This window comes from Mobula birostris, chromosome 11 (assembly GCF_030028105.1).
Source record: "Mobula birostris isolate sMobBir1 chromosome 11, sMobBir1.hap1, whole genome shotgun sequence".
Lineage (NCBI taxonomy): Eukaryota > Metazoa > Chordata > Chondrichthyes > Myliobatiformes > Myliobatidae > Mobula > Mobula birostris.
In genome coordinates, this window is record NC_092380.1 from 18182742 (window position 1) to 18200097 (window position 17356).

Sequence of the window (17356 nt, forward strand, 5' to 3'; positions counted from 1 at the left end):
ACGCAAACATTATTACAAAGGTACAGTTGACACTGACTCCTTGCACACAGTTTTGGCGGGCAGCAGGGAGTCCAAGCCCAGGGGCCACACTGCTGACCGAGGTCGGTTCGTTCCAAAATGAGAGCGAGTGGTGACTGTAGGAGAGCTGGACCAACAGCTATGCAGTGGAGCCAGCTGTGACACAGGGTGGGACTGTCCCAAGCACACTGTCTTGCCCCTTCTAGCCCAGACTCCATGGAATGGAAGGGCAGCTTGTGGAACAGAGCTCTCCTTGAATGAAACCATATTATCCAAACACCGAGATCAGTCACCCGACAGTCAGACTGAATGGACATTTTAACACAGTAGCTGCTCATTCTCCAACCATCTCGATCACACCAAGCACCCTTATAACCAACGGGGCACCCAACCAGAGGCTCCATCCCGTGTCCCAGGAGAGGCAGTGCCCGTGGCTCAGGCCAGGGCAAGGGGCCAGTGTCTGGGGTGTTACAAGCACGCTCGGCAGCTGTGCCCCTGGGGAGACGCTGTGCCTCGGGGAAACCCTCTCACCCTCTGCCACCTTATTAGTGCTTCAAAGGCAGCCAGGCGCGGGCGAACAGTGACATCTGCCGGTGCGAAGGCAGAGCTGCCGCCTGGTTCCCGGCGCTTCAGTGGTTTGTCCCTTCATTGTAGACTGCGGTGCGAGGAACCGCCAACATGCACAGGAAACTGTACGTGCCACTTCACCGGGACGAGCCCGGCCACAGCAGACGACTCCTGACAATTCCACAGAAAGTTCCCCGCGAGAAGACATTACACAGTTAAACTCATCAGACATATATACAGCCGAGTGAAAACCAGCCCAGCCCTCAACCTTTTTCCAAAGTAAGTTCTTCAACAAGCAAGTTCCAGTGAGGCAATCGGTGTGTGCAGTCAGGGCAAGTGGCTGATGCCTGGGACTAAATAGCGTGGGTCACCATTCCAACTTCCAATTCCCAGTTTGCCTAAACCCAGCCCTGTTCTTCTTGTGAGCACACCGGGCCGGGGGGACGGCAACTCTGGGATCCAGTGCTCAGTCAACAACAGCAGCAATTTCCCAACCCATTAAATAATTGTTTCATTTTTTGCTGCCTGATCACACGCACCCCCCGCCTCGCTCCCAGCAGAGTGCCTCCCTGTGGCGCAGGCTAGTCTCTGGGTCTTGGACTTGCACATCCAGCTGGACAGAGTGGGGAAGATCGTGAGTACTGAGGCAGGCCCCCTGCCCCCCCTCGGCCCCACCACCCCCGCTTCGGGCTTGTGACCAAGCTCCTCTGAGAGCAGGGACTGTCTGCAGCTGCAGGGTTGCAGGCTCAGCTCTTCCTGGGTAGGGATTCTGATCAGGATCGAGGGAGCTTGCTGGTACCCCAAGGGTTCTCAACCCTTCCACCAGGTGTCACGCTCTCTGAGCATTTACCAGGGCTACAGGATTCACCCCACACAAACTAATGGGGTTAACGACATGGTATCCCATACTCACTGCGCTCATTTAACACCCCTCCCCATCTCCCACTACCCCAAACACCTGCCCTTCATTGCCCTCTGATCATCCTTGTTCCCTCTACTGGAGTGTGCAAATTCATGGCCAAGTGTCAACATAGATTGCACTTCACCCAACTGACCAGGCAGCGGATTTGAGTTACAGACCCGATCTCCTGTCCTCTTCCTCAATCCAACCATGACCCCCCCCCCCCCAAAATAACCCTCTGTTTTCATCACTGCCTCTCTCCCCCCTGAGGAGCCCCCTTTTCTTCTTGTGTAAATTTACACAGATTCAATGGAGCCACATTTTGTGAGAAAGGTTATTTCAGTCTGACCTGGTGTACAGACCGGCTCACTGTCTTCCACGCCCCTGTCCCACTCCCTCCCCAGCACTGCCGGGGACTCCGCTAGCGGTCTCCAGTCTCCAGGGGAACCTCACCAACTGCCGACCTGGCGTGCAATGCACCTCGGGTGCAGAACAGTTCCGGGTGAGGGTGAGGGACGTGGAGAGAGACCTCGAGCAGAAGTCTGGCGGGGGGTGGGGGGTGGGGGGTGGGGAGGGGGAAGAGAAAAAAAGAGAGAAAGCAGCTTGGCTCAAACTGAACGGGCTGGAGACGCGGACGCAGCCGATGTAGTGAGAAAGTGCAGGTGCAGATCGGCCTGAATGGCAGCAGTACAGAGAAGTTTTCAAAGTCCACAGGTCCCATGTAGTGGCAAGAAGCCAGACAGTAGATGATGCAAGGTCACCCTGACCTTCCAGTGTCGCAGTTGTTGTCAGTGCCTTTTATGTAATCTTCCCACTCTGATTGTACATTTCAGCAGCTCTCCCCAGCCCCCGGTCCCAGCTCTGCTTTCGGTACGGGTTCTCCAACATGTACTTGTACCTCTCAAAGTTTTGCAGCAGATACTTGGGGGCGTACATGTGCTCTTTGGGGTCCGCAGGCGGATACTCCTGCTCAGTACCGTCAAACCAGCCCCCAGTCTCGATCAGCTCCCGGATGTAGTTCAGATCCCTTTTCTCCTGGTAGTTCCCCCAGCGGGGGAAGTCGCCATTCTGGGCCGACAGCAGTTTGTAACGGATCCCCTCTGGCCTGAAGCACCAGGAGCAGTGCCAGCCGGCGAAGTGAAGTGCGCTTCCCAGCGACCACGGCACCAGGATGTGCCCGGTGCTGTTCTCGTACTGCCGGAAGTTTGGCATCAGGTAGTACTCTCTCCGGCGCAGCTTGATGCCGTCTCCGTTGTACACCATGAAGAGCATGGCCACAGTGCAGCCCGACACCACCTCCAGGCTCCCCGGCTGCTTCCAGAAAAAGCCGTAGAGAGACTTGCGAAGGTGGAAGGCAAAAGGCTCCGTCCACCCATCGAAGAGTTTAAGGAAGAGAACTCCGTCGCGGGCCGGGATCTCGTCGGCGTCGTTGATGAGGAAGATGTCGTCGTCGCGGAGCTGGGTGATTCGGCTCATCCCGTTCTGGCTGAGAAAGGTCCGCAGGTAGTCGTCAGCAATCCAGCCATCCTGCCTGCCTCCGCTGGGGAAGTGGTCCAGGAACACGTACAGGATCTTGTGAGCTATGTAGCTGTAGCTCCCATTCAGGAGCATCTCAATGAACCTCAGCGGTTTGGGGTCTCCAAAGGCGGTGAAGTTGGATTCGCAGATGATGAACACATCAACCACATTTCCCAGCTCATGGAAGCGGACGTCCAGCAGATCAAACTCGTGGTTGATGTTGATGGCATTGACGACCCTGCGAGACATAGCCCGCGGGGTGAGGCGCTCTTTCGTGGGCAAGTTGGAATACTGGACCATGGTGGGCACTCCACAGTAGGGCCCATGCCAGCCCGGGAGACAAGGGCACCCAACCCACCTACGCCTCAGCTTCCCACTGCCGCCTGCTTCACGAGTCAGTGCCTTGTCCACGGAACCGTGGCCCCAGCGATTGGCTCCCTCCATCGAACCCACCATCCTGCTCTCCGTTTTGGTTCCCTGCTTAAAGCAAATGGCTCCCGCCTTGGTCCGTATAAAGTACTCTGTCTCGTCATCTTTCAGATGGAACTGGGCTCGGTGGAGATGTGGCCAGCCTGCCTGGTGAGCACCGGGCGCCGTCTGGAGACCCAGACTGGCACTCGCATCTTCCTCCTCCTCATTCTGCTTCCAAAAGAGGTGAGAGTCGACGAACATGGACCTGAGGGAAGGGCTGAAGACAGAGAGCTCGCGGGAGAACGTGATGTAGGACAGGGCCTTGCGGAAGTGCAGGAAGGAGATCAGGCACAGTCCTGCCATACACAGCATCAAGACCATACGGCGCCGCCGCATCTTCATCCTACAGGGGGGCAAGCAGAGAAGGACGGTCAGACACACTGCAAGTACCTGCAGGGCTCTGGAAAACACGCTTTGGCCGGGCGTTCACGCAAAAAGTGACAGGAGGGAGACAAAGCGAAAAGTTGGGTGCAACAAATCTAAACACTCGCAAGATCCATCTGATTAGAGACCAAAAAAAAAATCAGAATCGGGTTTATTATTGTGAAATTTTAAACACGAGATTCTGAAAATGCTGGAAATCTTGAGCAAGACACATGAAATACTGGAGGAACTCGGCAAGTCTGGCAGCATCTATAGAGAGGAATAAACAGTAGTCCTGTTGAGGGTCTCCACCTGAAATGTCAACTGTTTGTAATTTATAGTTTTTAAAAATATATTGCATCGTACAACAAATTTCATGATACATGCCAGTGATAATAAACCTGATTTGACATGGGCCTTAACTCACCACTTTTTCTATCTAGAAAATACCATTCACAGATGTGGAGAGGCCAATGCCTCTCTAACCAATAGGGCAGGTGCAGCGCACATTTACTGTGAGTGTGTGTTGCCCATGACACTGAAAAGAGCACAAGGCCATAAGACACAGGATCAGAAAGGAAGTGCTGGAGTGGAGAGGGTCCAGAGGTTGTTCACAAGAATGATCGCGGCAATGTAAAGGTTAATGTGGGAGGAGCATTTGATGGTACTCTCTGGAGCTTAGAAGAATGATGGGGGACCTCACTGAAACTTCTGAATTATTGATAAAGTGGACGTGGAGAGGGTGTTTCCAATCAGGAGAGTATCCAGCAGTGTGCTTTCTATTTTATTTTACAGCTGCGCCAACCACCCATTGCTCTGAACAGGAAATTGTTAGACGACCTTAAAACTACACGGCACTTCAATAAGATATTACATAAAAGAAAATTCTAGCTGCGCGGCAACGAAGGCTACGTGCGTGGGAGCATTTCAGTTACTGCGCGGCCACGCACCCCGGCAACTGTGGTACCTGGGACCAGAGGGGACATGCTCAGAATAGACTTTAGAACAGAGATGAGGAGGAATTTCTTTAGCCAGAGGGTGGTGAATCTGTGGAATTCATTGCCACAGATGACTGTGGAGGCCAAGTTATTGGGTATATTTAAGGTTGATAGCTTCTTGATTAGTAAGGGCTTCAAAGGTCATGGGGAGAAAGCAGGGAATGGGGTTGAGTGGAAAAATACACTTAGGAACACACACAAATGATGGAGGAACTCAGCAGGTCGGGCAGCATTTATAGCTATGAATAAACAATCAACATTTCGGGTCAAGTCCCTTCTTCAGGACTCAGAGGCCACTTTATTAGGTACACCTGTACAAAAATGCAAATATCTAATCTGCCAATCATGTGGCAGCAACATAAAAGTATGCAGCTATGGTCAAGAGGTTCAGAATGTGATCTACGTGGAATGATTGTTGGCACCAGATGGGGTAGTTTGAGTAGCTCAGATACTGCTGATCTGGGATTTCCACACACAAGTTTACAGAGAATGGTGCGAAAACCAAAAAAAAATCCAGCGAGCGGCAGTTCTGTAGGTGAAAATGCCTTGTTAACGAGGTCATAGGTTAACAGCCAGACTGGTTCAAGCTGACAGGAATGTGACAGCAACTCATAAAACCGCGCATTACACCAGTGCTATGCAGAAGAGCATCTCTGAGCACCCACGTTGAGCCTTGAAGGGGGTGGGCTACAGCAGCAGAAGACCACGAACATACACTCGGTGGCCACTTTACTGGGGACAGGAGGCCCCTAATAAAATGGCCACTAAGTGTAAATGAGCCGTGCTCAAAGGGCAGGGAAGACTGACGTCAGAGCCCAGGAGCAGCTCATGCAACTGGTGTTTTGCAATGCAAATTACTTATACCCTATTGTAGAGCTTTGCTGTGAAAATCGTTTGCCACTATTTTTATAAAAGAACAGTAACTACGCTTCAAAAACTACTTTACTGCCAATCGGGAAACCATCCGGGAAATGGTACCCTGCATAAAAACCAGGACCAACGGGCTCCAGGACAGCTTCTTCCAGCAGGCCACCAGACTGATTTGAGTGTATTTCTATGTTACATTGACTGTTCTATTTATTATAAATTATTATGATTGCACATTTAGATGGAGACGTTTGGATACAGAGAGAGATGAGAATTAAGGCAACACTTTCAGTGCGCTGGATGAACTCAGCAGGTCGGGCAGCATCAGTCAGAAACGATGAGTCGACGTTTCGGGCCGGAACCCTTTGTCAGGACTGAAGAATGAAAGATGGGGAAGGATTTGAAGAATGCTTGTAGCTTCAGACATGAGAATTAATCTAAGGGAATTGGGGGCACAGGAATTCACATTAAAAGGGTTGCTGGGCATAGGTGAGAGAGCACAGGTCAGGGTATTTTTAGCTTTCTTAATGGGTACAGAGGTTTTTCATAGGATATGACAGATAAGCAGGAATAGGGTACTAGGATGGCCAAAGATGGGAGGATAAAGTGTAGGTTAGGGTATATATGTGTGTGGGATTGGGTGAAGGGGTTTAGAGTGGAAGTCTATTACACACTCTGGAGCAGAAGGTGGCGGTAATGCACCATTGAGCTGGGTGCCAACCACCGTAAAACAAGACAGAGAAGAAGATGATGATTCTTACTCCTCATGTATGTGAAGGATGTAAGAAATAAAGTCAATTCAATACTGGTATTGTGAGTCATGGAGTAATGGTGGACCCTGTCCTTTCACAAGTATTAAAAATGTAAGCACAGCACAGAGCAAGAATCTAGAGCGCAGTCGCTCCATACCTGTATCATTAGGGAGGTACAGAATGGATACAGCACAGAATGTGGCCATTCAGCCCATCGTGTCCATTCCTGCTCCCAACCAGGGAACTCTCTCGTTAAGGAGGGAGGGAAGCAGAAGAAAGGAAATTATAGGCTAGCTAGTTAGCCTGACATCAGTGGTTGGGAGGAAAGTGAATTCTATCATTAAGGGTGAAGTTTCAGGGTATTTGGAGGCGCATAAAAACAGTAGCCTGAAGTCAGCCTTCAGGGGAAATCTTGCCTGATGAATGTTGGAATTCTTTGAGAAAATAACAGGCAGGATAGACAAAGGAGAGTTGGTGGATGTTGTGAACTTGGATTTTCAGAAGGCCTTTGACAAAGGGACTCACACAAGGCTGGTAAACAAGAGAAGAGACCATAGTATTACAGGAAAGATAACTAGCATGGATAGAAGATTGGCTGATTGGTAGGAGGCAAAGAGTCAGAATAAAGAGGGCCCATTCTGGTTGGCAGCCAGTGACTAGAGGTGATCCGCAGGGGTCAGTACTGGGATTGCTTCTTCTCACGTTATATGTCAATGATGTGGAGATAGAATTGATGGCTTTGTGGCCAAGTTTGCAGACGATACAAAAATAGGTGGAGGGGCAGGTAGTGTTGAGGAAGCAGGGAGTCTGCAGAAGTCCTTGGACAGACTGGAAGACTGGGAAGAATTGGCAGACGTAATATAGTGTAGGGAAGTGTATGGCCAAGCACTTTGGCAGAAAGCGTAGACTATTTTCTGAACAGGGAAAAGGTTCAAAAATCAGAAGTAGAAAGGGACTTGGGGGTTCTAGTGCAGGATTCCCTAAAGGTTAACTTGCAGGTTGAGTTGGTAGTAAGGAAGGCCAATGCAATGTTAGTACTCATTTTGAGAGGACTAGAATATGAGAGCAAGGATGTGATGCTAAGGCTTAATAAGGCATTGGTCAGATTGCACTTGGAGTATTGAGAGAAGTTTTGGGCCCCTCATTTAAGAAAAGATGTGCTGGCATTGGAAAGAATGATGGGGAGGTGTTCAAGAATTATTCCGGAAATGAAAGGGTTAATATGAGGGGCATTTGACGACTCTGACCCTGTACTCACTGGAGTTTAGAAGATTGAGGGGGGCTCTCATTGAAACCTATTGAATATCGAAAGGCCTAAATAGAGAGGATGTGGGGAGGGTTTCCTACAGTAGGTGAGTCTAGGACCAGAGGGCTCAGCCTCAGAATAGAGAAATCAATTTAGAACAGAGATGAGGAGGAACTTCTTTAGCCAGAGGGTGGTGAATCTGTGGAACTTGTCACCACGGACACTGTGGAGGCCAAGTCATTGAGTATATTTGAAGCGGAGGCTGTTAGGTTTTTGCCTAGTCAGGGTGTCAAAAGTTATGGCGAGAAGGCAGGAGAATGGAACTGAGAGGGACAATAAATCAGTAGGGATGGAATGGCGGAGCAGACTCAATGGGCTGAATGGCCTAATTCTGCTCCTATGTCTTTATGGTCTTGTAAAAACTTACAGAGGTGGAGAGTGTCAGCAAATTTAATTTCCTAAGTGTTATTATTTTGGAAGGCCTGTCCTGGGACAAGCAGGCAAGTGCAATTATGAAACAAGCGTAGCAGGCTACTGGAGCTTTTCAATAGCTGTTTTGCTTAGTTGCTTACAGTGTTCTTTTGTCTTCATGGTGTGGTTTTTTTTCCAGGATACTGACTCTTACAGTTCTATAAATCTTGGTGACTTATAGTGTCTATAAAAAGAATTCACCCCACCCCTCCTTCCTGTCCTGGAAGTTTTCAAGTCTTCATGTTTGAATCCCAGTGGATTTAATTTGGCTTTTTTGAGACAGATCAACAGAAAAAGACTCCTTCGTGTCAACATGAAAACAGATCTCTATGAAATGATCTAAATTAATTACAAATATAAAACACAAAATAATTGATTGCACAAGTATCCACCTCCTTCAAGTCAGTATTTAGAAGATGCACCTTTGGCGGCAATTACAGCCTGGAGTCTGTGTGGATAGGTCTTAATCAGCTTTGGACACCTAGACTCATCAATTTTTCCCCATTCTGCTTTACAAAACTGCGCAAACTCTGTCAGATTGCATGGGGGTCAAGAGTGAACAGCCCTTTTCAAGTCCAGCCAGAAATTCTCAGTTGGTTTGAGGTTTGGACTCTGACTTGGCCACTCCAGGACATTAGCTTTGTTACTTTTAAGCCATTCCAGTGTAGCTTTGGCTTTATGCTTGGGATCATTGTCTTGCTGGAAAACAAATCTTCTCTCAAGTCGCAGTTCTCTTGCAGAACTGCACCAAATTTTCCTCCAGGATTTCCCTGTATTTTGCTGCATACATTTTACCCTCCACCTTCACAAGCCTTCCAGGGCCTGCTGCAGTGAAACATCCCCACAGCATGATGCAGCCACCACCATGCTCCATGGTAGGGATGGTGTGTTTCTGATCATGCCAAACACAGTGTTTAGCCTGATGGCCAGAAATATCAATTTTGGTTTCATTAGACCATAGAACCTTCTTCCAGCTGACTTCAGAGTCTCCCACATACCTTCTGGCAAACTGTAGCCGAGATTTCACGTGAATTTTTTTCCCAAGTGGTTTTCTCCTTGTCACTCTCCCATAAGACTGCGACGAGTACTTTTCAATTGCTGTTTCACGGAGTTCGGTTGGAGTGTTCTTTTGTCTTCATGGTGTGGGTTTTTCCAGGATACTGACTCACCAGCAGTTGGACTTTCCAGATACAGACGTATTTTTACTACAATCAATTGACACACTCGATTGCACACAGGTGATCTCCATTTAACTAATTATGTGACTTCTAAAACCAATTGGCTACACCAGTGATGATATGGTGCATCATATTGAAGGGGGTGAATACTTACACAATCAATTATTTTGCATTTTATCTTTGTAATTAATGTAGATCACCTTGTAGAGACATTTTCACTTTGACACGAGGGGGTCTTTTTCTTTTGATCAGTGTCAAAAAAAAAGCCAAATTAAATTCACTATGATTCAGTGTTGTAAAACAATAAAACATGAAAACTTCCAAGGGGGATGAATACATTTTATAGGCACTGTATCTATTTTTGAGTTCATTCAACTTTTCCTATTACTTCCATGCAAATATACATATTTTTATTTTACGTATCAACTATCATTGCCTTCCCTATTTGTTTGGAACCCCCATCTTCCCTGGTGAAGAGACAGATGCACCGTGCTCATTTAGTCCCTTAACACCGGCTTCAGTTTGCGCAACTTCACATTGTTCTTAATGGACCCCACCCCACCACACACATTTATGTTGGTAGCTAGGCTTTTCCCAACGTCTTTCTTATTTCCATTTCCCCTTAATTCCTTTGCAACTAGCTGGATACTTGCTGGTATCTATGACTCAATACTTGTTGTACACATACTTAGCTTTTACTTTAGCCTTTACCATCATGAAATGCTTTGAAAGACTGGTGACTGCTCTCGAACTCTACTGCTGGGACAGACCCTTGGCAGATGTCACCTCCGTGGCCCTACACTTATCTCTGGAACGTCTGGATGACAAAGACACTTACATTAGACTCCTAATTCTAGTTTGACCTTCAATACCATAATTCTAGACAACTTTGCCTCTAAACTCCTACAGCTGGGGCTTGGCACACTTCTCCATACCTGGTTCCTTCACTTCCTGACCAAAGATCACGGCAAGGACAGGCAGCAACACTTCCATCATGATGCTCCACAGGTCTATGTCCTCACCACTTGACTCCCTATTCTCCTGCCACTGCATGGCCAAATTCTGCTCTAACTCAATCTACAAGTTTGTAGATGACACTACTGTTGTAGGCTGGATCTCAAACAACAAAGAGATGGAGTACAAGAAGCAGATACATCTTCCAGTAGCAGGATGTTGAGAAGAACTCTTCCCTCAATGTTAGAAATAGAAGAGAGCTGGCCATTCATTTCGGGAAGCAAGTGGAGTATACACCATCTGCATCGATGGTGCTGAGATGGAGATGAGTGGGAGCATCAAGTTGCCAAGGTCATCAATATCACCATGTCCCTGTTCACTCTCACCAATGTTTATAGATACACTATTAAAAGTATCCCACCTGGATACAGCTCGGAATGGTAACAGCTCTGCCTCAAAAGCACAAGGGATTGCAGAGTTGTGGGCACTGTGCAATCCATCATGAGAACCAGGATCCTTCTCCACTGACTCTACCCACACTTCGGAAAAGCAACTCACATGACCAAAGTCCCTTCCCACTTCAGTTACTCATCTCGCTTTCCATTGGTCAGAAGATAGAAAACGTTGAAAACACACCACCACCCAGCTCGAGGGAATTTCCATCCTGCTATAATAAGGCTTTTGAACATACTTCACATGATACGGATGAACTTTTCATCTCTCAATTAACTCATCGTGGCCCTGACATCTTACTTGTCCACCTACATTGCATTTACTGTGTATCTGCAACTACGTATATTCTGCATTCTGTTATTGTTTTCCTCTTGGTAGAACTTCAATGTCCCTTATATAGAATGAACTGTATGGAAGGCAGCAAAACAGAAGTGTTTTGTTCTGTTTATTGCTCCTCTGCTTCTCCTGCAAACGTGCTGCAGATTTGATCCAACACCAACACCCGTATGTCAGCAAAAAGACAGTTCCTCTACTGTGCAGGGAACAGCACCATTTTAAATCCCCAGAGCCCAGTGGGGTAGCTGGGGAACTGCATTTGGTCTCAATGCTTCAGTTGTAGTGAAGAGAAAAAACACCAGGCTATCCATTAATGAAGACAAGAGAAACTCATGACGTGACTGATATGGGTTTCCTCCGGGTGCTCCAGTTTCCTCCCACAGTCCAGACGTACCGGTTGATAGGCTAACTGGTCATTGTAAACTGCCCCACAATTAGGGTAGGATTAAATCGGAGAATTGCTGGGTGCCGCGACTCGGGAGGGCCTGTTCTGCGCCGTATATCAGATGATAAAGGTCCCAACACACAACTGGGAGGAGCCAGCTATCACACATCCATGACCAAAATGTCTTCCCTCCCTCTTAAAAAACAAAATAACATTTGATAGACTTAAAGCAAAACAAGTCTTACATTAACACCCTTCACTTAGAATTCTCTGATTTTACTCCATGCCATGGACACCTTTTCTTAAAACAACCTTATCATCCTCAGGCTCATGCGTCCCAGGTGATCTCCAAGCGTCTGCAACAGAGGATTCACTGTCCATTGTCTGAGAAAGGTGCTTGCTCATCTCCTTCCTCATTGAATAGGCTGTTGTTTGTTTTTCATTACTGCCCCAAGAGGAAGTATCTTCTTGGAATCGATTCTATCACATCCTTTTACAGAATTTCATGCCTCAATTCACCCTGCCCTTGCTTCACCTTGCGGGGCAGAGAGATTGAGAGTTGATTTTAAAGAAACCCAAAGCAACGCACATAAAATGCAGGAGGGATTCAGCAGGTCAGGCAGCATCTGTGGAAATAAGTGAACAGTCGATGTTTCCAGCCGAGACCCTTCTTCAGGACTGAGAAGGAAGGAAGGGGCAAGACACCTCCTCTTGTGTCAAGATGAGGCCACCTTCAGGGTGGCGGAGCAACACCTTATATTCCATCTGGGTAGCCTCCAACTTGATGGCATGAATATCAATTTTCCCTTCCGGTTAAAAAAAAATTCCCTCCTCTCTTCTTCTATTCCCCACTCTGGCCTTTTACCTCTTCACACCTGCCTATCAACTCTCCATGGAGTGTCTCCTCCTCCCCTTTCTCCTATTGTCCACTCTCCTCTGCCATCAGATTTCTTCTCCAGCCCTTGACGTTTCCCACCCACCTGGCTTTACCCATCACTTTCTAGCAAGCCTCCCTCCCCAAACCCCACCTTCATATTCCTGCGTCTTCCCCCTTCCTTCTCAGTCCTGAAGAAGGATCTCGGCCCAAAATGTCGACTGTTTGCTAATTTCCATGGATACTGCCTGACCTGCTGAGTTCCTCCAGCATTTTGTGTGTGTTGCTTTGGATTTCCAGACTGTCATGTTTAAGAAATGTTATGCCTGGTATTACAGTGGGTAGCATTTTCACCTTGGAGTCAACTTGCAGTGCAATTAAATCATTACAGAGACTTAAGCAATAAATTCTATGCTGACACTTCTATGCAGTACAGAAAGACTACTGCTGTTTTTTCATTGAGACATGAGGGCAAGGGTGAATCTTCTTTCTCAGGTAAAAGATCTGAATGGAAATTTTCAATGAAGGGCAGGGATATTCTCCCTGGCGCTCTGGCCAATTTTTAACCCTTGACCGAGCATCCCAAAAATCAGATGATCTTGTGAGTCACCTCATTGTGGGAATATTCCCTGCCATTGCAAAATCTTTTGGTCCAGAACGAACGAACGTGCTTTGGAAACGCAGTCTCTCTTCCCATCCCCTCCCCCTGCAAGTGCAAGCTCTGTTCTTTGAGAGTACTGGTTCTTAAAACCCGCACCCACTGCTTCGGGGCAAGTAGAAGATTAGCCATCTGCCCCTCAACACAAGCTTTGATTTAGAAGCACTGCAAAAATCTCAGATCAGGTGCCCCGTTTCCCCTTCCTTGCCCACTGACCTTTGCAAGCTTCGTTGAAATTTAAACCTGAAGTTAATTGTGGAATTCAACCCAAACAAACGTACAGTCAAAGTTGAGCTTATTATCAAATGCTGAAGTAAGTGTGCACAGCTGCAGTGTTTGGCAGATTCGCAGCAGCACCATCACTGGCACATCGCATCAGATAAGCAGCATTCACAAGAAAAACAAATTTCACACAATGTTTACCAGAACACAATTTGAACAATAAGCTTATTCAGTGCAAAATGATTAAAGCAGACATTGTGTTATTGTGGTGATTAGTTGGAACCAAATGGTTGACGCACTTTGATGGAACAAACAAAGGTAGGACGTGTCCTGGAGAGTACTGGGAAACAGGGACCTCTATATAAAGTCGGCCCTCCGTATCCGCGGATTCAACCAACTGCGGATCGGGATCGGAAAAAAAAACAACCCGGAAGTTCTCTCGCCAGCACTCGTTGTTTGAACATGTACAGACTTTTTCTTCTTGTCACTATTCCCTAAACAATACAGTATAACAACTACTTACACAGCATTTACATTGTATTAGGTATTATAAGTAATCTAGAGATGATTTAAAGTATACGGGAGGATGTGTGTAGGTTATATACAAATACTACGCCATTTTACATAGGGGACTTGAGCACCCGCGGAAATTGGTATCCACGGGGGGGGGGGGGGGGGTCCCGGAACCAAACTCCTGCGGATATGGAGAGCCGACCATACAGAGATTCCCAAAAGGTGGCAGTAAAGGTTCAAAGCTCAAAAGTTCAAAGAAATTATTTAATTATTGAGATGCAATGTAAAATAGGCCCTCCCAGCCCTTTGAGCCTCACTGCCCAGCAACCCCGATTTAACTCTAGCCTAACCGCGGGACAATCTACAATGTCCAATTAGCCTACTAATCAGTACGTCTTTGGACTGTGGGAGGAAACCAGAGCATCTGGAGGAAACCCACATGGTCACAGGGAGAATGTACAAACTGCTCGCAGGCAGTGTAGGGAATTTAACCTATCGCTGGTACAGTAAAGTGGCTTATGAGTCCAATCTTGGCTTTGAAAGTTCTTCTGCATTCAGGACAGAGTTTCCTGTCCTTGGCACTGGTCTCCCAATTGTTGATGTCGATGTCACATTTCTTCATGTTGGCTTTTAAGATGTCTTTGAATCTCTTCTATTGTCCGCCTCTTTTACGTTTGCCTTCTTTAAGCTGGGAGTAGAAGATTTGTTTCGGCAGACGTTCGTCTTTCATCCAAAGCGTTGTGCTAACCATTACCCAACCGTGTCCTCTTATTTTCAAATTACATATACGTCACCATATTCTAACCCCGAGATTCATTTTTGTGCTGGCATTCACAGCAAACACAAAGAAGCACAATGGAATCGATGAAAGACAAACAACCAATGTGCAAAATACAGACTGTGTAAATGCAAAAAGAAAAGCAAATAATAATGATAAGTAATAAATATCGAGAACATGAGATGAAGAAACAAAGGAGTTAAGAGTGTGAAGGCCGAGCATGAAGTATTTGCTTTCATTAGCTGAGGCATGGGTATGAGTAGGAGGTCATGGCACAACTTTTTAAAAAAATACTTCAACTAAACATTTCACAATTTAAAATATATTTTACACAAACTTCTGTCAACTTCCTCTTCCCCAAGGAGAATCAGTATTTGCATTGGGACTAGAACTGTTAGGATGACAAACAGCTTCTCCACCCCCACACGTAGAACTATTGAACTGCCTGCCACCACTCAGGTCTCACCACGGATGAGGTGGCAGAAACATCATACTGTTTTATTTTTTAACTTGTGTAGTAAATGCACCATCTTATTTGTTAAATCATTCGTGGTAAAGCTACTTTATGTGTTGTGTGTGAGTTATGCGTATTGCATTGTACATTATTTTGTTTGGGGTATACAGCTGGAATGATAGCAAACTTGAAATTGAACTTAACCCCAGTTGCACAAAACTCATTTTTAATCCACAAAACCTTTTTCATCAATTTATTCTGTGGCTTCTTATAAAAAAGAGAGAATTTCTCTGTATTTGCACAACTCCAGCTGGAACCTTGCCACCCTTCTTGAAAAAAAGCACAAATGAAGTGATAGCGAAAACCCATCGAAATGAACTTGAAAATGATCCACATCAACATCTATTTCACCAGTGCTCTATCCATCGGGTGGCGGGCTGGGCATGCATCTCTGCCAAAGGAGCTATAAGGCACTCCTTCCCTCTGCTGGCCTGCAGGTCACCCTTAACCCCCATCCCCGCGATCAGGGTCACGTGAAGCCATGGGAGCTGGTGGCGGATGGTCGTATGAGGAGCCAGTCTATATCACAACTCTTGGTTGTGCGACCACTGACACCAGGCAGACAATCTCTGAACAGTATCGATGATGGCTGGGGTCAGCCATCTTGTAAAGACACTGCCCAGAAGGCGGCAATGGCAAACCATTTCTGTAGAGGAATTTGCCAAGAACAATCGTGGTCAAAAGACCATGATCACCAACGGCATATAATAATACTCTATCCATACTAATATTGCTTCATATTATGAGTTCTCATTGTGTTGCCCTTAAGGCATTTATTTGACTTTGTTGGGTGTGTGCTTTAAATGATTTGTTTGTAACTATTTTCTAGTTAAAGTTAAAGGTTGATAATTAAGTTACAGTACAACAAAGGTAAATTCATTGTCTATGGTATATCGCGGCATGTGATGATGTCACCTCCGGTTTCGCCGCGTCTTATGTGTAACCTCTGGTTCGGAGAAGTCGTGCGGCATGATCCTGAAGAGCTCCGTGTCTACCCACAAAGAAACGTTATAGAAGCAACACCTTTTCCCCCTATGATGTTAATGTGGAAGAGTGAACAGTAAATGATTAACCTTACTACGACTCTGGCTTCATTGGCTCCGGTTTAACTTGGTGTTTAGTCAGAGTTTCAACACACTGCACGAGAACACTATACTTATTTTGCCTAATAGCAGAGCAGACTCGATGGGCCAAATGGCCTAATTCTGCTCCCAATCTCAGCTACGTGGCACCGAATTACAAGCCTTTTGGAAATCCAAGTATACTACATTTACTGGTCATTTTTAATGGATGCTGCTCACTGCATCTTCTTAATGGATGCAGTGAGATCAGTGCTGGACTCCAGAGCGAAGGCTTCCGAGTTTGAATCCAGGTCGGGCCACCCCCAAGCATGCTTTCCATCCGTGCCGGGTTGAGTGTCGAGCTAGCCACATGGCCTCGTAAAAAATACAAGGGTCGAGTCAGGAACATTCATAACGTGACCCAGTTAATCCTGACACCACGTGCCAGGCAAGAACGGCTGAATGTCTGGTACAACACGCTTTAAAAAAACTGCATCTTCAACGTGCTCTGATCAATTTGTTGAATACCATTTCCACAGTGACTACCCTGCTGTACCATATCTTCCTAAGTTTTATGTTGTCACTTTCTCAATAACAGATTCCACAATCTTCCCTATTATCCCATAGCTTCCACTTGTGTCTTTCCTTGTTTTCAAAGAGAGACATCCATCGTTTTATTATGTACTGGAACTTTTCCAGAATCTGGATACTTTTGGAAGGTCATAACCAACAAATCCACTCTCTGAAGTCACTTTACATAAAACCTGGTGGGATGCTGCCTCGTTAGTCTACTCTCAACCATCGGCAGATGGAAGGCACAGTCAACAGAGCTGTCACGAGGCACTCGCTCAGCAATAACCTGCACACAAGCACTCAGTTCAGACTCTGCCATAGTCAGTCAACTCCTGACCTTAGTCAAAAACATGGGCTAAAGAGCTGAACTTCAGAGGTGAACAAAGAGCAACTGCCCTCAATGTCAAATCAGCATTTGATTGAGTATTGTATCACGGAGACCCAGTTAAACTGGAGTCAATGGGAATTGGCAGGGTGGGCGAGGAATCTTCTGCTGGTGAAATTGTCATGGCATATTCTGAGTTAAGTATATAGCAAATATTAATTTCACCTGCAAACAACCTTTAGACATGAACATGGATTGTAGGTTGAATTTAAAATGCAGCCCTGAACAAGTTTTCCTGGAGCTGTAGACTGGAGTTGATTGCAAACCAGACAATGCTGATTAGCATTCATTCTGGGTGTC

The 17356-nt window shown here is 46.5% G+C and overlaps 1 protein-coding gene across 5 annotated transcripts in view; it reads right to left on the reverse strand.

The window, feature by feature from the left end:
* Positions 1-1728: 1728 nt before the first annotated feature.
* Positions 1729-17356, reverse strand: part of LOC140204895 (beta-1,4-mannosyl-glycoprotein 4-beta-N-acetylglucosaminyltransferase-like) — an 80426-nt gene continuing 64798 nt past the window's right edge. For all 5 annotated transcript variants that reach the window (XM_072271816.1, XM_072271814.1, XM_072271813.1 and 2 more), the window contains one exon: positions 1729-3818. In XM_072271816.1, coding sequence (XP_072127917.1) covers positions 2285-3817 — 1533 coding nt within the window. In that variant the 5' untranslated portion in view covers position 3818 and the 3' untranslated portion in view covers positions 1729-2284. The remainder of the gene's footprint in view (positions 3819-17356) is intronic.